Below are 27,163 nucleotides of genomic sequence, written 5' to 3' on the forward strand. Positions count from 1 at the left end.
GATGCTCTTGAAAAATAAGGTAAAAGATTTTATTTTATTTTTATTTATTTATTTTTTAAAATATATCTTTTCTGATTTCAGAGAGAGGAAAGGAGAGGGAGAGAGAGAGAAAAACATCAATGATGAGAGAGTCATTGATCGAGCCCGCAACTGGGCATGTGCCCTGACCAGGAATCGAACCCCGATCACCTGGATCCTAGGTCGACGCTCAACCACTGAGCCACGCCCAGCCGGGCAGGTAAAAGATTTTATATTGTCAGATATCAAGATAGTGAGGTGCTGGTATGGGAATAACAAATAGACCAAAGGAACAGAATGAAGAGGCCCAAACAGATCTACACATATATAGACACTTGATATTGGACAGAGGTGGGAAAGCAGAGCCATTGAAAAATGACCAATAAAAGTCACCGGGTCATTTGGGTATCTATAAGGGTTCCTCCCACAATACACAAAAAACAATGCTAAGGTAGATTAAACATCTAAATATGAAGTGCAAAGCCATACAGCTCTGAGAAGATAGTATAGGATAATATCTTCATGACCCTGAGTAGGGAAATAATTTTTTAAACAAGTAACAAAAAGCACCAATGATAAAGGAAAAAGCAACAATAAAAAGGAACAAACTACATTAAAATTAAGAACTTTATTCACTAAAGATATTATAAAGAGAATGAAAAAACAAGTGGTAGGGGTTGAAGACAAGATATTTGCAACAAATAAAAACTTTGTCAAAACCACAGTGGGACACCACTACACACCCTACAGAATGGCAAAATTTTAAGAAACTTTTGGTGTTTGTGTGTAGCAGCAAGAACACTCATATACTGCCAGTGGGAGAGTAAACTGGCATACCACTTTGGAAAGATGTCTGATATTATCTAATAAAGTTGAGGGCAGGTGTATTATATGACCCAGAAATTTCACCTTTAGTTTGCACCCTAAAGGAATTTCTGTACGTGTGTATCAGCAGTTTGTACATAGCAGTATGTTGTACATAAAAAAAATAAATACCACCAAAAAAAAAAAAAAAACCTGGGAAAATTCCATATGTTTTATTCATAGTAAAATGGATAAATAAATTTTAGTGTTTTCATTCAATGGAATATTACATCCATGCTGAGCAGCCAAAAGACAGAAAAGGCCACTGCACACTGATCTATGCAGACATGTCTGTCCTCCTTATAGTGAAAGAGTGACAGATCAGCAGGGCTGAGAAGAAAATTACAGTAAGTATATTCTCAGGAACTATCCATAGCAATAGCAGGGAGTGTTTGGGCATTGTCAACATGTATCAGACACTGTGATAGGCTCTTTTAAGATGCCTCTACTTCCCACAACCATTTGGTAAAGTAGGAATTATTTTGCAGGTAAGGAAACTGAGGGATAGAAAAGTTAAGTGACTTGCCTGAGGTCACACAAGTAGTGGATGACAGAAGTGGAGTTTAAAACCAGGCATTGGCCCAACCGGTGTGGCTCAGTGGTTGAACATCGACCTATGATCCAGGAGATCACCGTTTGATTCCCGGTCAGGCCACATGCCCAGGTTGTGGGCTCGATCCCCAGTGGGAAGGGGGGTGCAGGAGGCAGCTGATCCATGACTCTCTCTCATCATTGATGTTTCTATTACTCTCTCCCTCTCCCTTCCTCTCTCTGAAATCAATAAAAACATATTAAAAAAATAAAAGAAAAAGAGGTATCAAATCCCACATTCGCTCCATTGAAGTAGGAACCATTGGTTGCCTTGCAGTAACCATTCACCACCTCTCCTTTCTTTCAGAACCCTGATTCTGTACTGACGTACCCCTCCTCTGTGCTGTCACCCTAGGGATAGCAGAGCAAAAGATGTAACAAGCCCAAGTCCCTAATGACTCTAGAGCAGCAGAGTTAGACATTTTTGCTTTTTTATTTTTATTTTTCCTTTATTTTAGTTTGGAGAACAACTCTTAGACTAAGTGGTTGTAGAGCTGTTAAAGTTCTTGAATCAAGAAGGAAATAGGGTTAGAAGACAAATTTTCCATTTCCTTCCAAATGTACATTGCAAGTATTATAGAACCCCAATCAAATGGGTATACTGAAAGGTTAAGGTCGATGGTGCCCGGGCAGCCTAAATAGCCATCTCAGCGGGTGAATAAAGAAAAATTGAATCTATTTAAGAGAAAGGGGCTGGGGATGGGGATATCCAAAGAGAAGGGCCAAACAGCACTGAGTCAAAGGGGATTGGGTCCATGGATGGCAGCAAAAATATACTTAGGACAGTGAAACAAGGAAGGTGAATAGAAAAAGTAACAGGAGAGCCCAGGCTGAGCTACTTTGGTTCACTGAGAGGTCAGAGAGAGGGCGGGGGGCTTTGGATGCAGGTTCAAGGGATATACCTGGGATGAGCTGCCGCTGCCTATTGCTCCCCTGATTGCAAGTCTCATGATGTCTCCCCAGAGGGAAGGGGGGGGAAGGAGATGGCGCTGGTGTGCTCCCCTGGTGGGGAGCGTGCACTGGGTCATTTGTCCTGAGCATATTTATCTCTTTCTTGTAGGTAGAAATCTTAGGGGTGGTCTCAGGGGAGTGTCTCAATAGATATTCATCAGCTTTCCAAGTGTGCCCTCTTAGGGTTGTGGTCTCCATCAATGGGTTGGTGCCAGGGCAGGGGGGTCATTAGTCAATGCAGCTGGTCCTGAGGCAGCCATGGGGTGCCACTTGTCTGGTTTTGCTGTTTTTCTGGGCCTGGAGCTGAAATACAGCTGAGGCCTAGATGTTATCTTTAGGGAGGAAATGCTCAGGGAGTCTAAATCACATGACCAGTGATATGCTAGGGGAGGATAGGTTATCCTGGGGACCAGGTTCTTGTTTTCCCAGTTTTGCCCCTTGCTAGGCATCCAGGGCTTTCTGCCCTAGTGAGTTTCTGTACCTGAGTTTTCTGTACCTGACCTCTGCTCATGTCTGTCTAACATACACAGTATGCTACTGAGTCTACCACAGGGCTGATTTACACTGCCTGCAGGGAGGCACCGGGCAGGGAACCCATGAGTGTGAAGGGTCGCACAGGCAGAGTGATAGCAGTGCTCCAGGAAGCCTGAGATGTCCAAGAGAGTACTGCAGGGCAGGCCCATGTTTCACCCTGTCCCCTTATTCATTGGTCCTGTGACGTTCACGGACCCTTGCCCGCAGAAGCCCAGACAACTCTGCCCCTCCCACTTTCCCACACGCGGCGCTTCCTCCTCGTCCAAAACAGATAATTCCAAAGTGGAAATCCAGGGTCACCCCACTGTTACATCCCCACAAGCTAAAAAGGTTCCTGCCCCTAATCTGTATAGGCTGTCCTAGGAACTGTCATGCCCTCCTCACTGCTCTGATGCTAATGTTCTTGTCACCTGGCCCCTGTACCTTCAAGACCCCACCTCTCACCATTCGGCAATCCATCTTTCTAGTTCTTCTAATGCCTTCCTGAGGGCAGGTTAGGGGAAAAGGTGTCATTACCTAGCACTTGGCTGCCAACACAAAACTTTCTCTTTGGGGATCCTGGGATCCTCTATTCCTTCTCTTTTGTCATCTGGGCATTTTTAACAACCTTCAAAGCTGTGCTCTGACTCTGGCCTTTGGGTGTGGCCTGTGGTGAGCTGTTTCCCTGGCATCAGCAAAGGCCTGACACAGTGTGGACTTCAGAGAGCAGCTTGGGTGGAATCCCAGAGGCCTGGAGCTGTGGGGAAAATGGGTTAACCCAGCTTTCACAAGACTGTTTGGTCCCATTTTAGTTTCAGTTTCAATGTAGGAACAAATTTGCTCCTTAAAGCCCTTTAGATCACATAGGTGGTGTTGACTGCTATTTCTGTCAAAGCCAAAGCCTTAGGCTAATTTGGGAACAAACAGGACTAGGACTCTACTAATTCTTTGTATAACTATGAGATCTGCTACTTGGCCTTCCAGGTCAAGGTCTTTAGTGGGACACCTGGAGCCTCTGTTTGCCTCTGAATTTTCTGGAACCGAACTGGCTTTTTCCTCCTCTCATTTCAAGGTCCTAGGAGAGAGACCCAATAGCAGAATCAATATCTGGAAGTAATTTGGGTGGGAAAGGGGGTGTCTTGAGGCCACTCAGCCCTTTTGTCTTTGTTCAGTCTAAGCAATGGAGCCACAGCTGCCCACTCAGGCTGTTTGGATAATTGTCCCAGAAATCTAACTTCTTAAAAAAACAATTGGTTTGCAAAGCATTCCAGGCTCATTAAACAGGTGATGAGAATCTTAAAGGACTATTTTTAATTAAGGAAATATTTCAAGAGGGACCGTAGTACCAAGAGAGCTGAATGCCTGCCACTGACATGCTGATGAGGAGTAAGGAGGAATTAAGGCCACTGTTGTATGTGACCAGAAGCCACATTAGGCTCCACCAGGACTGGCAGCTGTCCCTCGTGCTATTCACTTCCTGCAGCTCCTGCCTCTTTAGTTCTCCAGCGTTGCCACCACCCATAACTCAAACACACACTGAGTGCCCAACAAACAGGAGCCACAGAGCACCTCCATAATGACCAGACAGGGCTCATGTGCAGTCCACAAAGTGCCAGCACCCACTTTTACATGAGAAATAAACTTCCATTTTGTTCAAGCTGATTTTATTTTGTCTCTATGGCTAAATCAAAAATTCTAGTATTGCATGTTGGAAAGTAGCTAAGAGAGTAGACCTCAGAAGTTCTCACCATAATATTCTAGCTATGTGAGGTAATGGATGCTAACTAAACTTATTGTGGTGATCATTGTGGAACATATATGTATATCAAACCTTTATGTTGTACACCTTAAACTTATACAGTGTTCTATGTCAATTATATCTCAGTAAAACCGGGGGTGAGGTGGGGGTTAGGCAAGCTTAGAAAGAAGCAGAAGAAATGGATGCAAAACACTGTCAGCTCAGCAGCTCTCCTGGGAGCCAGAAGGGTAGGCCCCAGGTGCTTTTTCTCCACATCAGTTTGGTGTGGAGCACTTCCCTGCTCCTCTAGGCCTGTCTGCTACATGGCCTTTGCACAGTTCAGCTTCCTCTGCTCTCCCCTAAACTTCACCTTGAGAATATATTTAACTGGCTTTATCTGCCCTTCAACCCTATGTGAAATTGCGGGTCTACAACCAAAACCGACTAGTTACTGTGGACCTCGACAAGAAAGATACATTTAATGTGAACCGTGAAAAGAAATGTATCTGTTGAGATGGACTCACTATGCTCAACTGAGAGCCTAACTTTTATAAATAATAAGGGGTCCAACCCTGGCTGGTGTTGCTCAGTGGTTCAAGGGTAGACCCCAGCACCAAATGGTCTCTGGTTTGATTCCCGGTCAAGGGCATGTACCTGGGTTGCAGGTTCAATCCCCAGCCCCAGTTGAGGGTGCATGTGGGAGGCAATCAATCAATGTGTCTTTTGCATCAGTGTTTCTCTCTCTCCCTCTCTTCCACTCTCTCTAAAAATCAATGAAAAAAAAATCCTCAGATTAAAATAATAATAATAAAATAGTCCGGCAGCCATTTGCTCACAGAGGTTTCTTACATACTCTGTATAGAAGAATCTTGTACTTAACTCTTTTTTTTTAATTGACCAATTGATTGATTGATTTTTAGAGAGAGAGGTTTGTTGTTTCACTTATTTATGCATTCATTGGTTGAATCTTGTATGTGCCCTGACTGGAGATGGAACCCACAACCTTGGCATATCCTGATGAGGCTCTAATCAACTGAGCTACCTGTCCAGGGTCTCAGGCTGAACTCTTGGCTTCCTGCACTTTACCCTACTCTATACCCTGAGTCAACTATTACAAAAGAGTCAGTTCCTAATTTGGTCTTTCCACCAATGGACAAAATCTACCCCATCCAATTAGAACTGCTTCATAACAACCAATCAGGATGTATAATGCCAACCAATCAGGACTATGAGTTTAGACCAATAAGAAATGGACAAATTTGGATACCTCATTTACAGAAAGTGGACCTAATTGGGAACATGGCAGGAACTTTTGCTATAAAAGGGAACCACCCCTACAGTTTAGGTTGTTACCTGAATCTGTATTTCCTGGGAATCAATTTCTTTAGCTCAAATAAATGCCTTTCATTCTTTATTACAGTCTAAAATTAATTTGGTTTACATTATAGACTATTGACTCTGGTTCATATTCTCAGAAGAGAGAACTGGTCTCTGACCAGTCAGTGGATTCACTGCTTTTGAGTTAGGTTCTGGTTCATTCACTTCTGGGGTGATAAGGAAACCTACCACTTAGGGCCAAGAGAGGGAACAGTTTCTCCGGGAATTGACATGTCTCTAAGGAGAGAGAAGAAACCAGGCAACTCTAGGGAAGACAGCTTCATGGCACCACAGAAATCTCATTGGCTTCTGAGCTTCTTTCTCCTCCATAGTAGCCTAAATCTCCTTTGAAAGGAATGCTATGGTCAGGTAGGCTGGGCTCTGGTGGTGAGAGAGGAGAGGATGGGATGGGTAAGTGCTGATACAGTGGTGCTGGGAGGAATGATGCATAATGCCCAAGATCAAAGCTAGGGAAATAAAGTTTCACTGCCAAGTCCAAAGGTCAGACATAGAGTGGAAAATCCGACACAGAGCCAAGTCAGGAGCCAGCAGGACTGGAAAAATGGAAACAGGCCAGGGGACGAGAAGAGGCCTGGCATGGTGGCCGCTGAAATTGAGCTGGCACTCAGCCTAGACTCACTGGTTCCCAACCTAGGCTCACACCCAAGGGTCACAACAAAGACAACAGGGCCTTCCGAGTTTAAGCCGTGTCACAAGGGAAAAGAGGAGAAATCAAAGGTTTCTTAACTGAGGCCCATAACCTCCCTGTGTTGTACCCAAGATGTGTGGATTTGGACATTTTTCTGAGGTTGTTTAAGGGAACAGCGCCCCCAAAAGGATTATTTTAGGTGTGATCTGGTCATTCAGGGCGGAGGATCGCTGCAAGCTCTCCTCACGGTTCGCCCAGGCCCAGAGCGGCTGAAGGTCCTGGCCACCCTCCCAAGGGGCAGAATGCCCCGGCCACGTGCCCCGGGGGCTCCCTGCGGCGCCGCTGCCACCTGAGCCGGTTCCTCCAGGGAGCGCCAGCCCGCACCGGAAAGAGGATGAATTTAGTAAACTATGGAGGATGCACACAGGGGCGGAGGGACTGATTAAAAGGGCAGCGTGTAATTCGGCCCCTGCGAGGAACTGCAGGCACAGCTCAAATAGGGACACCAACTAGCTCAGATTAAAGTTTGCTCACTTCTTTATAATCCCTCCTTTTCGTTTTACTGGGAAAACAAAGGTATCCTTGTCCCTGTATTTTAGGGTACGGTTGTTGTTCCGGGAAGGAATGCAGAACCCCAGCCAGCCTTTGTCCAGCTACATCAAGGATGAAGACTGCGCCAGCGAGTGCCAGAACAGGAATGGAAGGAAAGGGCTCCCCGCCCCCCTGGCGGCACCCTTGGCCCCGCCCCCTCAGGGGCCAGTGGCGCGCCGGCGTGACGCGTCGCTCGTCTCGACGTCAGTGTGCGCCGAGCCCGGAAGAGGCACCGGCTGGGAAAGGAAGCCGGCGGCTATATTCGGACATCTCGGTCCCCATGGCGCTGTGGCGCGGCTCTGCCTACGCGGGTTTCCTGGCGCTGGTGGTGGGGTGCGTCTTCTTGTTGGAGCCTCAGCTGCCGAACTCCGCGCTGCGCTCGCTGTGGAGCTCTTTGCAGCTTGGGCCCGCGTCCCCGGGACCTGGGTCCCCTGAGGGCCGGTTGGCGGCCGCCTGGGACGCGCTCATCGTGCGGCCGGCCAGGCGCTGGCGCCGCGTGGCTGTGGGGTGAGTGCCGTCGGGGCGTGCGTCTCTTGGCCTCCCTAGGAGGTGCGGGCGTTTCTGGCCTCCAAGGACCGCCTTGGCGGAGGTCGGGCGGCTTGGGAGCTGGGAAGTTGGAGTCCCCGCGAAACAGGGGTTCCCAGCCGTCCCCGGAAGGCCCCTCGGCGCTTGTCCTTGGCTGCCTCTTTGGCGAGAAGCGTCGTACTTCTGCAACCAGCCCCCTTCGTCGTTGCTGCAAGGACTTATCAGACTGCTTTCTTCTCTTTGCTGGCCTGCGCCCCTTCCTCGTCTTCGTAGTTCCAGCCTCATAGCCTCTTGGAAATCCAGCTCAGCCAGACACCTTCCTGTTCGAGCCTCCATTCCACGTTCAGCTCTTCCTGCTCCTCTGGCGACTGCTCTTTTGCAATCCAAATGCTTGGTCTTACCCACTTTGACGGTACTCTTCTTCCTCTTTCTTCTGAACTTCTTGAGGGAATGTGGTGGTCGTTGCTTTTAGCTACCAACTTTATTTCTTTACATCTTGTTCCCCTTCCTTAAAGCCGTAGTTTGGAGACCAGCACTCCATTGAAACTCCTCTCTCCAAAGCTCACTGGTGACTTGTTTTTCAAATTCAGCTGCCACTTTTTAGTCTCCATTATCGACTCTGCAGTCTTCCATGCGTTACACATGCCCTTCTTGAAACTCATTTCTTACCGACTTAGTGACAGTGCATATTTAGGGTTCTCCCAAAACACAGTGCCTTCTTTGTATTCCTCTCCAGGAATGTAATTATTTCCTTTACATTAACTTTAGTTCCTGTCTCAGTTCAACTTGAATATCTTGCCATCACCTCCAATGCACCATAGGAAAGCAGGCCTTCTACCAAGTGCTTTATTAGTTTTTGTGATTCTTGGGGGCAGGAAGGGTAAGGTAGAGCAAAGTTATCCTGACGATTAGATTAAGTAAATAATCTATGTGATCTAGCATGGTGTCTACTTTAAAGAGCACTCAAATGTTAGCTAGTACTTTTTATATCAGCACATTTATTGTTTATTTAGATGTATCAACTTTTACCTCTTTTTTCAAATTTGGGCCCTTTCACCCACTTCCTTATCAGCTTCATTGGCCTCTGACTTTGTGCACATTCATTCAACAAATATTTATCAACTGCATGGTATGTATCAGGTCCACACTAGGTTCCGAGGATACAGAGATGAATGAAGCAAGGTCCTTGCCCCATTTGTTGGAAACATATATTCATTATTATATTAATCTGCTTGGGCTACCATAACAGAATACCACAGGCAGAGTGCTTAAACAATAGAAATATATTTTCTCACAGGTCTAGAGGCTGATGGGCCAAGGTAAAGGTGCTTGCAAGGTTGGTTACTAGTGAATCCTCTTCCTGGCTTACAGATGGCCACCTTTTTGCTGTGTACTTATATGGCCTTTCCTCTGTGCATGGGCATTCCTGATGTCTCCTCCTCCTCCTCTTATATGGACACTATTCCTGTTGGAGTATGCCTCATTTAACCATGATGACTTCCTCAAATAGTGTTTATCTCCAAATGCAGTCACATTTGTGGTTAAGACTTCAACATATGAATTGGGGTCAGAAGGAAGAAATGACACAATGCTGTCCATAACAGTTATGAAACGTGCTTTGCCGAACTAGTAGTAAAAACAAGGTAGCCTGTGTCCCGAAGAAGGATTACTACTTTTTTCTAGGATGAGGTTTCAAGAAGAAAAGCTCCATCTGCGAAGATGATATTCCATTTACTATTGCTATATCTCAGATCACCTCAAAACTTGGTAGCTTAAAACATGGTCATTTTATTTTTTATTTTATTTTAATCTCTCATGATTTTGAGATTTGACTGGGCTCCACCAGGCAGTTCTCACTTGGGGTCTTGTGCACTTTTGGTCAGATGGTGGCTGGGACTGGGATCATCTTAAAAGTTGATTGTGGCTGTCAGCTACAACCTGGGGTTTGCACCTGAATACCAACAGGTGTGCTATGTAGTTGTTTAGCTTTTTCATAAGGTGGCTGGAATGTCCCAAAAGGACCAGGCAGAGCCTTAATGCCTTTTACAACCTAACCTTAGAAGCACATAGTGTCACTTCTACCATAGTCACAGGTCCAACTGGTTTTAAGGGGAGGGGACATAGAACACACGTTGATGGGAAGAATGTTGGCGACACTTTGTAAAAAAGAATGTGGAATGGGACACCTTTTTGTTTTTCCTAGTTAAAGCATTGTTTGTAGTAGCACAAATTCAAAATCTGCTTTTTTCTCTTGGCTGGAAACAGGAAGATGCATAAACAAACTTGTACAGCCACACGATGGAATATTATACAGCAGTTAAAATAAATTTAAAGAGTTTCATTTATCAATATCTTGTGAAAAAAGTAACTACATAAGGCCATGTATCAGGACACACTTGTGGCCATCTTAGAAAATATATTCTGCTGTAGTGACTTGCATGGGATAGGCCCTGGAAAAGAAGTGAGATTTCTCCACATGAAGGTGAGGGAATAAATCCACCTAGGCAGAGAGAGCTAAATGTGAAAAAGTACATAGTTTGGGAACAGAAAGTTGTCTCTGTGTTTATTGCAAGGACCTTATGGTAGAGAGATGTCAAGAAATGATGCCAAGAAGGGCCTTTAATACCAAGGTGGGCGATGGGTTTGTTTATAATGAGGTAAATGATGCAAAATTCTTTGCTGAGAATAACTGGTGGAGATATGAAAGGTGGGTTTTGAACAGTGGTTCTAATGTGTTTGACTGTTTCACATCATTTTTGTGGGTAACACATCCATTGGTGACATTTCTCATTAGTAAAAGGGATTTTTAGCCTAAAGATGGGGATGTGCAAGGGGTAGGCAGGAGAAGGTGCAGTATTTATACCAGAATCCCATTTTCGACGTGTGTTGTAGTTTGAGGTACCCTGGAGAATACACACACACACACACACTGACTCACACAAAACACAAAATTTAATGTGATCCATAAGGAGGAAAGGACTGAGACCCTGATGCTAGTTAAGAGGCTATTGTAGGGTCTGTGTGAAGGGAGAAAAGAGCCTTTTCTTTCTTGACAATGGGCCAAATGTGAGATTTGATAGGTTGAAAGTGCTAGAGTAAAGAAAGGCTGTCAAACGTGACAGATTTTTAGTATTTAGGATCTTACAGCAATCTTCTATAGGCAGATGTAGATACTGTCATCCAGTTTTCACAGATGAGTAAACTGAGGCTTAGAAACGATTTGCCTGAAACCACAATTAGCAAGTGCCAGAGGCCCAACTCAGACCCATTCCTGGCTCCTTCATGTTCATGCCACATTATTGCCATTAGAGATTAAGAAAAAGGAACAAGTTTGTGGTAGAAGGTAACCAGTTTGATTTCAGCAGAGAGGATATGTACATGGTGTGGCATTTTAAGTAAAACGGAGCCACAGCTGCTGATTACAAGAGGCTGGGGCTAGGAGCATAGTGAGGACCAGGGTTGGTTGCAGATTTTGGAGACCCCAGAACTTAGGTTGAAGCCAGAGAGTGGATAGCATCACACAGGAAGAGAACAAGAAGGGAAGGTAAATGGCAAGGGTGGCGTTTGGGGAGGCACTGGCATGTCAGGTTGGTGGATCGGGACCAGAGAAATAAAGGATAGGTTTCAAGAAAATGGTAAGTGCCAAGCCTACCACCACATCTTTCTAGAGCATGTCCCACCTCCCTGCTTCAAATTAGACCCTGATACTTAAGGCTCATTGGGTGAATGATGAGTCCCTTATCCTTGGAAATAGTTTATGTTCCCCCATATCTGGCTTCACCCTCACTTTTGAAACCTATGTTGCTCTTCTCCCCTGTTTAAACACTCCATTCTGACAAGATCAACATTCTTATTGTGTCCAAACAAGGTTAATCCCTTCATTCACAGCTTTGCTTGTGCATGCTTCCTGCATGGGCTTCGGTGTCAGATAAATTTGGGTTTGAAACTGGCTCCTCTGATTCTTTTGTCCCCCTCCCTCCCCTTATTTCCCCATGGCCTTTGGAATGTTAGAGGACTCGCTTTTCTCAGCAGAATGTAGTGATGACTACTTTCCTGTCATAGGACATTTTGCAAATTGGTGTGATCTGTCTGAAATTGCCTGTGTTCTTTCTCCAGAGCACCATCCAGGGTTCAGCACAGGGACTGTTGCCTCTGCCCTTTTGGGTTTCTACAGTTCCATATCTTATAGTGATGATGATTAGCTCTTATAATATCTCAGGTGTGGTGTTACAAGAATCCTCAGAAATTCAGTATCAGACGATGAAACAGAAGGGAAGTGATAAGAACCACTGTTCCTGCCTTTAAGGAACTTTCAGTCTAGAAGAGGGAACTGTGCCCCCTTCTCTGCTCCCAACCCATTTCCAGTAATAGGCAAGGAAGCTCAGGCTCCCAGCTCCCTCTCTGCTTGCCCTTTCATCCTCTTGTTTGAGCATTCAGCATCTGTTGCCTTGCTTTTATTTTCCAGTTATTTCATCTGTGTCTGTGTTTTCTCCAAACATTGCGGTCTTATACATTTCTTACTAAAGTGTGAAATCCTGTCTGTCATGTAAGCATAATTTTGTCTTCTGATTCTTTTGTCCCCCTCCCTCCCCTTATTTCCCCTGATAATAACACACCTTAACCTGTAAACATTGCTCGTTTACATTTTAGTATGCTGTTGAATGAGGTAAGTGCAGAGAAAGGTTCCTGCTCTGGTTAAAATTTAATAATATATAATTGGAAAGCACATGCAAAAATACTGAGTTTCGCACATAATAGATGGCAGTGAGCTTTTTATCTTTATAAGCTACCACATACAAAGTTTTCCTCTATAAGATTGTTTTCTCCCATGATTGGGGAGGGGGATGAAAAATGTTGCTATGGTAGTTACATTTTTTTAAACTCTAAATTAGTCCCGTTGTGTTTCATCTTGTGTTGCAAAACGCTGAATGTTGTTCTTTCAGGTTGTTTTTGTTTTGTTTTTTTACTTTTGTGAAAATTTCCTCCATTATCATCTTTGAAGAATCAAACTTTGTTTAAGGTCTCAGCAGAACTAGATATGAAGGTGATGTATTTATTGAAGTCACTATTTCCAAATACGGTTATCTCTCAGTATCTGAATTTTTGCTGTCCAGACTCAGAACCCAAATCCATTTGGATACGCTTCCCAGATAGAACTGTTTGGTGGAAATAGTATCCCTCGCTATCCAAACTCTCACTGTCTGAAACTCAGAAACCTACTAGAGCCTGAGAGCCAGGGATACCTGTATTCCTATAAAGATTCTACCCTCCGGAAAGCTAGTGTTGCATTGGTAGAAATACAGGACACTGTATGAAGTGGAATTGGGACGAGTTTACAAGGTGTGTTTGGTTTATTATCACATAAGGCTGTGAAAGGAATTTATTTTAAATATATTGTTCAGCACCTGCCACATGCTTGTCAGTGTGTATTATGCTATAAAAGGCATGCTAAAGCTGGTCACCAGTTATGTGCCTTTGATTTGAAAAGAGTAAGAAAATGAGTATTTAAATGTTTAAATTTTTTAGGCAAAAATCTTTTCAAAAATATGGGATCCATAGGGAAAGAATTAATACAAGAATTCTTATGATGAGGATGCAATCAGTTTGTTATGAGGAGGGATGTGTCTCTTCCTTGACCTTGTAAGCCTTACTTGAGTGTTATAAATAATATCTAGCCTACATACAGACCTTTAAAAATTGTTATTTGTTGCCCCAGCCAGTGTTGCTCAGTGGTTAGAGCGTCAGCCCACATGCGGAAGGGTCACCGGTTCATTGGTCAAGGGCAACTACCTGGGTTGTAGGTTCAATCTCTGGCCCCAGTCATGGCGTGCACGGAAGGCAACCAATCCTAGTCTCTCACATCAATGTTTCTGTCTTTCTCCCCCCTCTCCCACTAAAAATCAATGAGAAAAAATTTCCTCGGGTGAGGATTAACAAAACAAACCAAAAAATGTTATTTGTTATGTTATAAGAGTAATGCATGCTTATAAACATTAGAAATATATCTAATGAAAAATAAAACTCCTCTCCTTACCACAGTCTCATTCTTCCTCTTAGAGTTTGTAACCATAAATGATTTAATGTGTTAATCTCCATCCAGATCAAGAGATTTTTTTTTTAAAGCAACTGGAAGGAAAACATAGCTATATACTTCACACTAAAATACAGTCCATTGAGCTTTATTGATGGTTTACCTGGTTTCAAAGCTGCCCAAAACTAACCTGGAAGCCCAGCCACCCTTATCACCAGGAGCTATTTTGGTTGGCCTCCTGTAAGCCTCACTCTTCTCAGAGCCCAGGAGCTGCCTTTGTGGTCATCCAGCCCCACTGCCAAGAAGGATATCCGCAGTTGGCAGAAGCAGGAATAGTGACTTGGGGGTGAGGGGGTATGTAGAAAGACCTCAACTAGCTACCCAAATTATTCAGCCCTTTTCTTTAGGGGATGACTTTTAGCAAAGAAACACTGACACATAAGCCAGAACTTTTCCATGCACACATAGGAAAGGCCATGCCAGACCACCTTAGTACTTTATAATTTCCATAGAGCCATCCAGGTGATACAGCACCGGCTTCTTGGCACTAAGAGTGTTCCTAAGTCTATATTGATTTAGTCTTCACAGCAGCTCTATGAGTTAACATACTCATTATGCCATCTTATAGATGAGGAAACTGAGAGAGAGAAATGAAAGTGACTTGCCTAAGTCACACAGCCAGTGTGAATCCAGACAGTTTGGCTCCACCAGCATTTTCTCAGAAATGTTATATTTGTCATCATGATAGATGTGTTCTGAAATGTTGAGCACCTATCCTCTCTCTGTAACTAGTATAAAAGTTTGCCAAACTATTGAAGAGTCCTGTGTTCTGATTGTCAGACATACATTCAGATAAAATCATTTTCCCTATGCTATGTGTTCTTTACTTTCTAGTTCATGTTTCAGATCCACTTCATCTGTTTTCCTGTTTGAATACAGTTCTCTGAAACATTTCTGTGTTGTTAAATACAAAGCAGCTCTGGGGCTTCTGCTAATTTCTCTCACAGTCTCTGTCCTCCTTCCTTCCAGAGTCAATGCATGTGTGGATGTGGTGCTCTCAGGGGTGAAGCTCTTGCAGGCACTTGGCCTGAATCCTGGGGATGGGAAAGATCACTCCATCCTGCATTCAAGGAATGATCTGGAAGAAGCCTTCACTCACTTCATGGGGAAGGGAGCAGCTGCAGAACGCTTCTTCAGCGATAAGGAAACTTTCCATGACATTGCCCAGGTTGCATCCAAGTTCCCAGAAGCCCAGGTCTGTTTGGTTCACCAGCAGTAAGTTAAGATAGGGTGGGAAAAGATACCTTTTTTATATGGTTCCTAGAAGCAGCCAAGCAACTTTTTCCTTCATTTTCCCCCAGTTGGGAATCTAGTTCTGCAATGTTTTCTCTTTTGTAAAACTGTATATCTTACCTTCCATTAATGGCTGTTTCTAGTCAGATCAATTCAGCCAGCATTTATGAAGCATATTTACTAAAATTTTGGTCCTGGTTCATCCATTTAAATTGCATGTTACCCAAGTTAAGGTAGGAAAGAGATCTAACTGGGTATTTCTTGTGGCTGATAACTTGCAGTAATCTTAACATGGCCTAGTCCTTCCTGAGCAGAAGACAAGGCCAAACGTTCAGGGAACTAGTTCTAGCCTTTGCCTGGGCTTCACCTCTGCTCTGCTGGTCCCAAGCAAAGTTTCTCCACCTCAGCACTACTGACGTTCGGGACTGGACAGTTCTTCATTGTGGGGGCTTTCCTGCACATTGTAAGATGTTTTGTGGCATCTCTGGCCACTACTCACAAGATGACAGTAGCACTTCCTCTTTTCCCCAATCGTGACAGTTAAAAATGTTTCCACGGTGAGGGAGAGGAGGAAAGTAAAATCACCCCTAGTTGAGAACCTCAGGACTAAACTGGTGGTTCTCAGAGTTGAACATGTGCATCAGAATCACTTGGACGGGCTGTTGAAAACACAGATTCCTGGGCCCCGCTCCCAGAGTTTCTGATTCAGTGTAAATGAGATGGGACCCAAGAATTTACCCTTCCCCCGGCCTGTGTGGCTCAGCGGTTGAGCATCAGCCTATGATCCTGGAGATCACAGTTTGATTCCTGGTCAGGGCACATGCCTGGGTTCCAGGCTCGATCCCCAGGAGGGGGCATGCAGGAGGCAGCCAGTCAGTGACTCTCATCATTGATGTTTCTGTCTCTCCCTCTCCCTCTCTCTGAAATCAATTAAAAATATATTAAAAAATTTACCCTTCCAGCAAGTTTCCTGGTTTTAATGATGCTATTATTCTGAGCACATTGGTTTGAGAACCTGTCAGAGATAGAACTAGGTTACCCCCAAGTCAAGCCCATCTGGTGATCATAAGCAAAGCTCTGGGTCCTGCAAGGTCCATACAACATCTGCGAGGCTTGCATGGAGTAAGGAGCAGTGCTGGGGCAGGAAACCCAACCGACCTTGGCTCTTGCCCTGGGCTCAGCATACTTGCTGCTACATGTGCCCTCATGCCTCTTGAGGTTGAGTTTTGGTTATTTGTTTAAACATCTCTCCTCTCCACCCCACCCCACCTCACCCCTAATTCTTCTTACCTAAAATCTTCCTTTGACTAGTCACTTCAGTCTGGGTGTGACTCTTACTGGGGAAGCTCTTAATGCCATTTTTAATTGGTACCTTTCACAGGCTATTTTTATAACCACTTTTATTTTGATAACTTTTAAAATTTTAAAGTTGTTTTTTCTTTGAAGCTGCCCATTTTAACGTTAGAAATGGGCACAGGCCTACCCAGCTGAGTTTTTAAAGGGAGACAGCAGCTGTTAAAATTTCAGTTACAATCAATTTGCAGCTGAGCTCAGTAGTGAGCTTCTGATCTCTTATGAAAGAATCTTGATAGTTCTAACATGATGACAAGTCTGCTTAAAAGCCTTTATGATGGTGTATTTAAATCACCAATTTGATTTCCATTCTATTCTCTCTGCCTTGATCCTGCCTTTTGTTTCATAACAACAACAAAAAATCTACAAAACTTTACCTAGCTTTTAGATCATCCAAATTATTTCTTAACGTTTTAAAAAGTTAAATGTGTTATTTTTTTCCACTAGGGTGACACTTCATTTGGTGCCTTTTCAAATTTCCTTAAGGCAGATTGACTGATAAACAGCAGTTAGTAACTATTACATGAAAACTGTAAATCCACTTCATAAAATCTTAAAATTCTAGCCATTACAGTTAAATAAAAAATTAAGGCTAACATATTAAAGGCCAAATTTCAGCCTATACATCACATAAAGCTTTAAATTTGTCCATAGAAAGCTGTTACTGTCCTGCCTGAACCCAGTGATTGGTTGACACAAACCCTGGGATCACAGTGATGTCTAGCATCTAGAACTGAATTACTTATTTAGTCTGTGCCTCTGGGTGGGGCTGAGGACTGGGAAGGTGAGGTGGTAGCATTCTACCAGGCAAGACTATTGATGAGGCTTCTCAGCTTTCATAATAGAACATCAGCTTTATCTCCTACTTGTCAGGTTTCCAAAGCACATGAACTCATCCTTAGTCAGCAACATGCAACAGCAGCGTTTAATTATCTATTATCCAGCTTTATGTCCTGGGTTGAGAGATGTGTTTAGGAGACAGCATTGTCCCCTAGGAAAGCCTTTGTATTTCCTAAAACATCAGTGTGTTTCTTCCTTTCTCAAAATATAGCAACAGACATTTATTGAGCACTTATTGTAAGAAAAAGACAGTTTCTGCCCTAAAAGAGCTACACATGTAGCAAGGTGAGAACAGCCCAAGTGGACAGGGGCTATAGTAGGGGTTTATTCAGAATGTAGGAGTAGCAGGGGCTCTATAATCCTGTCTGGGAGGGGGGTTGTGGAGGCTGGGATGGCAGTTGGGAAAAGGAAATAGAAGGCACTGCAGAATAAGTGACATTGCAGCTGGTTCTTCAGAAGCGATCAGGGATTTACTAGTATATGAGAGGGGCAGGCACCCTAATCAAACCAAAAGCATGTGCTAAAGGCACACAGAGAGGAAGGCACACTTGGAGAACTGCAAGCATAGTATGAAAGGGAAAGGTAGGAGATGAAGGAAAGGAAAGCAGGGACAGATAAAAGGGCCTGTGTGCCTCACTTAGGAGCTGGGTTTTAGTTCACTGTAGTGTTTATTGGATGACTTTCAGGAGGAGAGTGACAAAATCATAAACTCTTAGAAGGATTACAGTGTAGGAGATAAGACCTGTGCATACTTGTCCTGCTTCCTTTATCTGTTCTGGCTGCCTAGATCCTCAAGGCCAAATTTCATCTATGGTTAAGGCAATTATACTAATTTCCATGGTTAGCATATTTGTTTTCTTCACCTTTCCTTGTAACTCATAGTCCATTAACCTGTGGGTTTAATGTTTTATTAGCTTCACCTGTGTGTCCTTGTAAAGTCAAAATTTTTTTAGAAAAATAGACTAAATTCAAAATTAAAAAAGTATTAAGCTTTGGTAACACAGTTGTGTTAAAATACTGTCTAATAACCTTGAACTATCTTACAGCACTATGTAGGAGGAAATGCAGCTTTAATTGGACAGAAATTTGCAGCCAACTCAGATCTAAAGGTAGGTCAAATTCCCAGATTAAAACCTGTCCCTTTCACTAATTTTTTATAATTTTAGGAGCAAGAATGAATTTCTGATTAAGCATACAGACCACCTACTATGTGCCAGACCTTGGGCCTCTTGTTAGGAGTCAATATAATAATAGTAGGAGAGTAGTAGCAGCTAATGCTTCTTCCGTGCTTACCTTGTGCCCGACATTGCCTTTGCCTTATATTTTCTTTAGTGATTTACATAGATTATATCATTTAATTCTTGCTACAACCTCTAAGGCTAGATGATACTGTTGTTGATACTGTTACTATCTTTCCACATGAAGCTTGCAGCACAGAACACAGCTAATGGAACTGTTAGAAATGGAACTGTTTAACCTAGGACCCTGTAGTCCACATTCTTAAGTACTGTACTGTGTAATGGTTGAGAGCGTGTAGGCTCTGGAGTCACTTCCTGAGACTGGGGATTATACGTGATGAGAAAGAACTTAGTTGGCTGTATTGGTGAGCCTAGGTCTAGAATGTTGAAAAATGAAGTCCACTAGGTGGAGGTCAGTAGAGGGGTGTCTTCAAGTCTTCAACCATTAGTGTAACAGAATTCAAAATTACTGCTGTTCAGAATAACATCTGAGTAAGAAGTTTCTTTTGCTGAGTGGAATAAGTCTTCAGGGGTGGCCAGCAAGGAGGTACTGCCTTCCTATAAAATGATTAAGGCTTGGATTAGAGCAGCCAGAAAGCTACTAGATGGAATCACTTGGTGCTAGACCGTACTTGAGGACAAAGAAGATAGATTTAACAAAGATGATTTCGGAGTAAACAAACTTGACAAGTGTGGAATAGACGTGGCTACTGAAAATAGAGAAAAGGAACCTTAAACAATTTGGGGGAACCAGCGTAAAAACAGAAATGTCGGTCAGGGGCAGAGAATCAAAAGCCCAGAGATGGGCCCAGTAGTGCAGATAGATGATCAACAGTTTGAGGGGGGAAAATTTATGTGGAGCCATACTGTACAGCAGGAGATGGATGTGCTTAGATGTGGAGAGCATATTAAAGTGTGAACATTCACATTTTTAGAAGAATTAAAGTTTGCCCGGCTGGGCATGGCTTAGCGGTTGAGCATCGACCTAGGATCCAGGCGATCGGGGTTCGATTCCCGGTCAGGGCACATGTCCGGGTTGCGGGCTAGGCAGTCAATCAGTGACTCTCTCATCATTGATGTTTCTATCCCTCTCTCTCCCCCTCCTTTCCTCTCTCTGAAATCAATAAAGATATGTTTAAAAAAAAAAAAATTAAAGTTTGCATGAAGTATTAGGGTGGAAAATAAATATTTTGCAGTCATTATCTTTATAGATAGTAATTAACTCCCAAGTAGAGAAGATTGGAAATATTACTAGTTAATAGATAAAAGAGAAGAAAAGATCAATTGTCAGCTCATTAGAGAGTGCCTGTCCCGTTCCCAATAGAACCCTGGATTTGTGTGGATCCCTAAAAGGCCACACACCTGACCCTGAGAAGTAATTCTGGCCTTTCAGAGGACAACACCCTGGAAGTCCTGGGTTAATATAAGATTGACTTTTCAATATTGACCTCCTCTGAGACAGCATTTACTGCTGTTTTCTGGAGAAACTGGGCCTCGGATCAGTCTCATTGGAAAGCATTCTGGTAAAACAAGTCTGGCCTTGGTAGGAGATTGAAGAAAGAAAAGAGATATCTGTTACTCAATCTCCCAACAATCTGATGAAGTAAGGTATTGTCACCCTTTTAAAGAAGAACAATGAGGTCTGGAGAAGTTAAGTAATGTGCCCAAGGTTACCTAGCCAGCATTCAAAGGCCAGGCTCTGCCATGACCTCACCACCCTGTGCTACTCTTAGATTCAGTTTAACCTGCCAAAATGTGATCTGAGAAGTACCAGAAGTTAAGAACTAGGTATTTTCCACTTATATAGGTCTTAATGTATGCCAGGCACTCTTTCAAGTGTTTTTATATATGTGTGTGTATATATATCACATACATACACATACTCAATCTTCAGAATACCCTATAAGGGAAGTTATATTTTCCCCATTTTGTAGATAGGAAAAGTGACGCATGGAAAAGTTAAAACCGTTCAAGGTCACATACTTAATAAGGGTTGGAACTGGGATTTGAACCCAAGCAGTCTAGCTCCAGAGTCCATACTTTTAATGACTGTGCTATAGATTGTGTCTCAAAAATAGACCCTGGTGAAGATAGCAGAGGCAGATTTAGTAGAATGGTGGAATATAAGCCAGATTGTAAGAGGGGAGAATACTTTAGAAAATATATTTGTGCAACTTTTAGCCAAGAATTAGGAGTAAATGTTGGATTTCATCAAATGCTGAGTTTGTATCTAATAAGATGATTGTATGGGTTTTGTTTTTTCAGTTTGTTATATGGTAATGACACTGATTTTCAAATTAAACCAGCCTTACATCCCTGAGATAAACCCCACTTGGTTCTGATGTATTTATTATCCTTTTTATATATTGTTGAGTTCAGTTTACTAAAATTTTGGTTTACATATTTAGGTCAATTTCCAAGACAGCTATTGGCCTGTATTTTTCTTTTTTTGTATGTCTGGTTTTGGTATCAGGGCAATAGTGACCTTAGAATGAGTTGGGAAGTATTTCAATTTTTTTTAAAAAAAGAGTTTGTGTAGAATTTATATTATACCTTCCTTAAATGTTTGTAGAATTCACTCTAGTGAAGCCACTGTAGACCTGGACTTTTGATGTGAGGTTTATAACAACTTTTTTTGTTATCCTTGCTGGAGGGTATGCTTATTGATTTTTAGAGAGAGGGAGAGAGAGAGACAGGACAGACAGACATTGATGTGAGAGAGAAACATCTATCAGTTGCCTCCTGTACGCACCCCAACCAGGGATCGAACCTGCAACCTAGGTAAGTGCCCTGACTGGGAATCGAACCTGCAACCTTCCATTGTACAGATGACACTCCAATCAATCGAGCCACCCAGCCAGGGCACAACTTTGATTTTTTTAATAGGTATAGAGAAATTTAGATTTTCTCTTTTCTTGAGTGAGCTTCAGTAATTTTATCCAAGGAATTTGTCTAATTCATCCAAGTTGTTGAACTTATTGGCATAAAGTTAATCATAATATTTCCTTATCCTCTTAAGATCTTTAGAATCTGTAATGAAGTTATTGCTCATTTCTGATATAGGTAATTTATGTTTTTTTCCTTGATCAGTTTGGGTAGAGGTTTATCAATTTTATTGATCTTGTCCATAAATAATGAACTTTTGGTTTCATTGATTTTGTATATTGTTTTTTTCTTTTCTATTTTATTGGTTTCTATTTACTTTGAATTTAACTTGCTCTTCTTTTTCTAGTTTCTTAAGGTAGAAGTGGAGGTCATTGACTTGAGATCTTTCTTGTTTTCTGATTTAGGATGTTTAGTATGCTAAATTTCTCCTTAAGAACTGTTTTAGCTGCATCCCACAGGTTTTGATGCATTGTTTTTATTTTCATTTGGTTCAAATGCTTTCTAATTTCCCTTTGATTTCTAGAAATAGTCTGCTTACTAGCCCATCCATGGACTGCTTAGAAGTGTATTAGTTAGTTTCTAAATGCCTGAGAGTTTTCCACATATCTTTCTGTTACTGATTTCTATTTTAATTCCACTGTGGTCAGACAGTACACTTCTCTATTAAATTTATTAAGACATTTTTATGGCCAAAAATAAGATTTGTCATAGTGAGTTCCACACCCACTTGAAAAGCATATGTATTCTGCTGTTGTTGGTAGAGTGTTCAATAAATGTCAGTTAGACCATGTTGGTTGATAGTGTTATTCTAGCCTTTGATATCATTACTGATTTTCTGTCTACTTAATTTATTAATTATTGAGAGAGGAGTATTGACATCTTTAGCTATAATTGTGGACTTATCTATTTCCTTCGTAGTTCTATAACTTTTTACTTCGTGTATTTTTAAGCTCTGTTATTACGTGCATAGCTATTTAGGATTGTTACATCCCCTTCGTGAATTGACCTCTTTATCATTACCAGGGATAAAGAAAATCATTTTATAATATTCTTTGCTCTGAAATATGGTTTGATTAAAATAGCCATTCTAGCTTTCTTTTGATTAGTGTTAGCATATCACTAGATATATCTTTTTTCATCCTTCTGCTTTTAACCTATTTGTGTCTTTATATTTAAACATATTTCTCATAGGCAGCATATAATAGGGGCTTGCTTTTTAATACTTTGACAATTTTTGTCTTTCAATTGGAGCATTTAGATCATTTACATTTAATGTGATTGTTGCTAAACCCAGTTAGGTTTAAATCTGACATGTTGCTATTTGTTTTCCACCTGTCCCACCTCTTTACATTCCCTTTTTCCTCTGTTTTTGCACTCTTTTGGATTATTTTCTATGATTTCCTGTTATCTTCTCTGGCTTACTACCAAAGTTCTTTGTTTTGTTATTTTAGTGGCTGCTTTAGAGTTTATAATGTACATAGCTTATCACAGTCTGATTTCAAGTGATAGGATACTACCACGTAAAAATGTAAGAACTTTATAACAGTGTACTTCCATTTCTCCCCTTGTCTTTATACTTTTATTACTATATAGTTTACCTTTATATATCTTACAAGTATGTTAATATTTTTTAAGCAGTTAAGTATCTTTTAAAGAGATTTAAATAATAAGCGATATTACTTGTCCAGCACCATTTGTGGTGCCCTTCATTCTTTTGTTCAGAGCTGTATTTCCATCCAGTATCATTTTCCTTCTGCCTGAAGGATTTCCTTTCACATATCTTATTGTGCAGGTCTGCTGATAATGAATTCTTTCAGAATTATGTATCTGGAAACTCTTTTAAGATAATTTGCTGAAGCATTTGTAGGGCTGTTTTTTCTTCTTTCTTTGGGATCACTGTTCTTTGTTGCCTAATGTCCAAATGTTTTGAAAACCATTGTTTCATATATTTTACCTGTTTTCTCTTGTTATTATTTCAGGCAGGAGGGTAAATTGGCCTTTGTTATCTCATCTTGGAAGCTGAAGTTCTAGTCAAGAATTAGAGAAAAAATTAAAATGGTAGCCCAAGACTTTTCAGAATTGGCAAGTAATGGGCATGCATCAAGGCCGAAAGGGAGTAGGTCAAGGGGAGAGAGGTATATTTTCACCCAGAAACTGGGATTTCTCAGACACATGAAAGTGCCTCTTTAAACAAACAGTTAATTAGCCAGTAAAAATGCCTTTGAAGTTTCTGGGTGAAGCATATTAGATATGAAATGGCGGTGTTGTCTCTGGGTACTTTCATTTAAATTCTGGTCCAAGCCCTCCTGCATCGTTCAGTGGTTTTGAGTCTGTTGGACTGGCTCTGAGTGAGGTCCAGAGCTGGCATGGCAGAAGCAGCAGCAGTGTGAGATGGCTTCTAAAAGGAATAGTCTTGGAGAGGCCCAGGTCGGAGTTGAAGAAAAGGTTTTGGAAAAGTTGCAGAGCATCTGCCCCCAAACTTTTTGAATTGAGGTACTTTTTAATTCTCATATTTGGAAGGCTGTCCTGTTCACATAACAGCTAAGTACAGTAGGGAGCCTGGTCTCAAAAATCAGGTCACCTAGTTGTGGAGGGTATTGTGATCCTTGAGGTTGGTTTTTTTCTATACTGTGTAAAATTCAAACAGAATTGTTTCCAACATCCTGTATCTATTTTCCTACACAGGCTGTGAGTAAAGAAAAAGGAAAAGTGGGGTAGGGTGTGTCTTAGTCTGCCATAATAACAAAATGTCATAGACTGGGTCGCTTAAACAACAAAAATTTATTTTCTCCCAGTTATGGAGGCTGGAAAGTCCAAGATCAAGGTTCCAGCAAGGTTTGGTTTCTGGTGAGGGCTCTCTTCCTTGCTTATAGACTGTGACCTTTTTGCTGTGACCTCACATGGCCTTTCTTCAGTGTGTATGGTAGAGAAAGAGAGAAATCTCTGCTGGATTAGGACCTTACTACCCATATGACCTCATTTAGCCTTAATTACCTCTTAAAAGTTCTATCTCCAGATACTATCACAGTGGCAATTAGACTTGAACATATGAATTTTGAGGGGAACACAAACATTCAGTCCCTAACACAGCTTCATAGGTACCTGTCTAACATGTTTGACATGGGTGTTTTGTCAGCTTCTTGTTTCTGGGTACATTGTGGCCATACCCTCCAGAAGCCTAAACCCTGATATTAGCCTCTCTACTGCATAACTTTCAAAATTAGATTAGGATTCCACTATTTTGTTAAAATGAAAAGAAGTGGCCTGGATGTGCCTTTTCGGTTACTGTACAGATTCCATGGGAAAAGGAACAGATCTGATAGAGTTCCTGTTTCTTGTCTCCAGGTTCTTCTTTGTGGTCCAATTGGTCCAAAACTGCATGAACTTCTTGATGACAATGTATTTGTTCCACCAGAGTCACTGCAGGAAGTGGATGAGTTCCACCTCATTTTAGAGTATCAAGCAGGTAAGAGAAATGAGTAAGTAATGGTGTAAGATTCGTCAGGGGACTGTGCATTGTTAGATTGAGGTGTGACTGTGCTACAAATTTTATCTGTGTAAATTAGTAGGATCCTGCTTGTGCCTTAGCAAAGGTTTCCTGCACTGATACTGGCCATTGTCTCAACTGAAAGTGAGAGAGTATTACAACAGTGAAGAAAATTCCCAGGTCTAAAACCAGAGTTGATCTGAACCCAAGAGAAATCAGGCTATAGGAAAGCAGGCATCTTGAATAAAAATGAAAATGCATTAAACATATACCTATAAAGTTTTTCTTTATTAGTAAGAAAAGAGAAGGGTAGATAACATCTGTTCAACTCTCTGCTGGATTCTGCCCTAGGCCTTTTTGGCCAACTGTTCCAAGCTGCTAAGATTTGATTCTGGGCCTCTGGAAGTGTTATATATGTAACAACCCTTATTATTTCCCATTATGTAATGTTTCAGTGTTTATCACCCCGAACCAGTCCATCTAGTAGATTTTATGTTATACAGACTGCAGATCTGATTCCTGAAAGAATCCTAAGTATCTGAACATAATTTAGTTCTGTTTATTTGGTTCTGTGTATTTGCTTTGGTATCTTTCCTCTACTCAGAAGTCAGCCTCTTGAATTTTCTGGTTCAATGCATTAATTCAAGTTAAAGATTCAAACATCGAAACAGACTAATTGGTACTTTAAAACAGTATTTAATAAGCTTCAGGGAACTGCTTCCAAGTCAGACAATTAAGAGAACCTTACCTACTAGAGTAATTAACTTTAATGTAAGATATGAAATACAGTGCTTCTTGAAAAGTATGCCTTTCTCCAAATACAGAAAAGGGAATTGTTTCTTGTTTCTGGTTCTCTTTTGGGTGTTTACTAGAATCAGTCAGGAAGTTAGGAAGGTCAGGGTCTAAAAATTAGGGACCGAATTTTGGGATAGGCAGTTTACATTTGATGATATACAAGTTTTGAGTTTCTCTCAGTTTTATTTTCCCCATATGGGAAATTAGAGTGATGGTTCTTACTGCCTGAAGGTTGTGGTAAGGATTAAGAGGTTAGTGTGCTTAAGCACTATGAACTGCATGAACAAGACTGTTGACTGAAAGGGTCTAGAGTAGCTAAAGATGTGCCTTTGATATGCTGCTGACGCTGCTGCCAGTTCCATATTCCTTTCACTTCCATTTCTGTTGCACTCACGTCACAGACTTGGGACCTTTCTAGTTCCTGGTTTCTGTCATTTCCCTTGGAGATGAGAGTGGAGAGACTGGTTTCCTTGCGAAGACTGCGGTTGTATTTAACAGATGTGCCTTGTATGTAGTTCAGAGGATGGCACAGATATTGTGACAGGAGATTGTCTCCATCCTTGGGTTGATAAGCTTCACACTTCAGTTTTGCTTTTCTCAGCCATTTTTTAGAGCAAAGCAATGACCTTTTATTAAACTTTATGGGAAGTTACATTTTTATCAGCCCCTGGAGAGAACCTAGTCTGGTAGCAGCAGCTGTTGGGTCAACCTTCTTAACAGAAGTCCATCCCCTGCTTCTCTCTAACCTTGATGAATAAATTCCCAGAAACCTTTTTCCTCCTCTGCTCCTGCCAGACTTCTCCAGAGAAGCTTATTTTCAGGCTTTGGGCTAGGGACCCCGTGAGTCATTACACAGGTTTTGCTGACTTAGCAACTGATGGGCAAGACCATAAATTGAGAGAAGGAATTACTTAAATAAATGCAAAGCTTTATGAGAAAAGAGAGGCATTAACCTATTATTACGGGCTTACCGTGTCTGAGTTTCAGTCATTTTGTTTCTCAGGCCACTCCATCAGCCCTGTGTTCTATGGAAACAGCCAGTGGAAAGCTCTTCACATCCCTCCTTGTCTTCACCGTTCAGAAGCCCATTTATTTTTGGCGCTCTCACCTTTTTCCTGACCAAAGTGATTTATTTTGAATGCTGTGTGGTTCTTTATTTCCTAGGTTAACTTAGGCAGTGCTTCTTTGCAGCTTCACTCGTTAAGGGCCAGTTCCAGGTCTTGCCCTCAGAGAATACTAATGCTGTGTATTTTTCCCCTTGTACAGTCTCATTAGTTGGGGAAATTATTGGACTTGGAGTTCATACCTGTATTTTTTGTTGTTGTGGGCATTAGAGTCATCAGTCTGTTCTCTTATTCATGTATTTTGCTTTTCGTTCATGTGGCTGTATGCCAGGTACAGTGTGAGGCAGTAGGAGTGTGAT

The 27,163-nt window shown here is 41.9% G+C and overlaps 2 protein-coding genes across 3 annotated transcripts in view; one reads left to right on the top strand and one right to left on the bottom strand.

Annotated features, from left to right (window-relative positions):
- The window catches only part of BBS4 (Bardet-Biedl syndrome 4), a 136,553-nt gene that overhangs the window by 10,665 nt on the left and 98,725 nt on the right, over window positions 1-27,163 (bottom strand). The gene's annotated exons all lie outside the window — the stretch shown is intronic.
- ADPGK (ADP dependent glucokinase) overlaps window positions 7,541-27,163 on the top strand; it is a 31,143-nt gene continuing 11,520 nt past the window's right edge. The window contains 4 exon segments of the mRNA XM_016201495.2: window positions 7,541-7,799; window positions 14,878-15,103; window positions 18,381-18,443; window positions 24,804-24,924. Of these exon segments, the coding sequence (XP_016056981.2) occupies window positions 7,573-7,799; window positions 14,878-15,103; window positions 18,381-18,443; window positions 24,804-24,924 (637 nt within the window). The 5' untranslated portion in view covers window positions 7,541-7,572.

Source organism: Miniopterus natalensis, chromosome 1 (genome assembly GCF_054644295.1).
Source record: "Miniopterus natalensis isolate mMinNat1 chromosome 1, mMinNat1.hap1, whole genome shotgun sequence".
NCBI lineage: Eukaryota > Metazoa > Chordata > Mammalia > Chiroptera > Miniopteridae > Miniopterus > Miniopterus natalensis.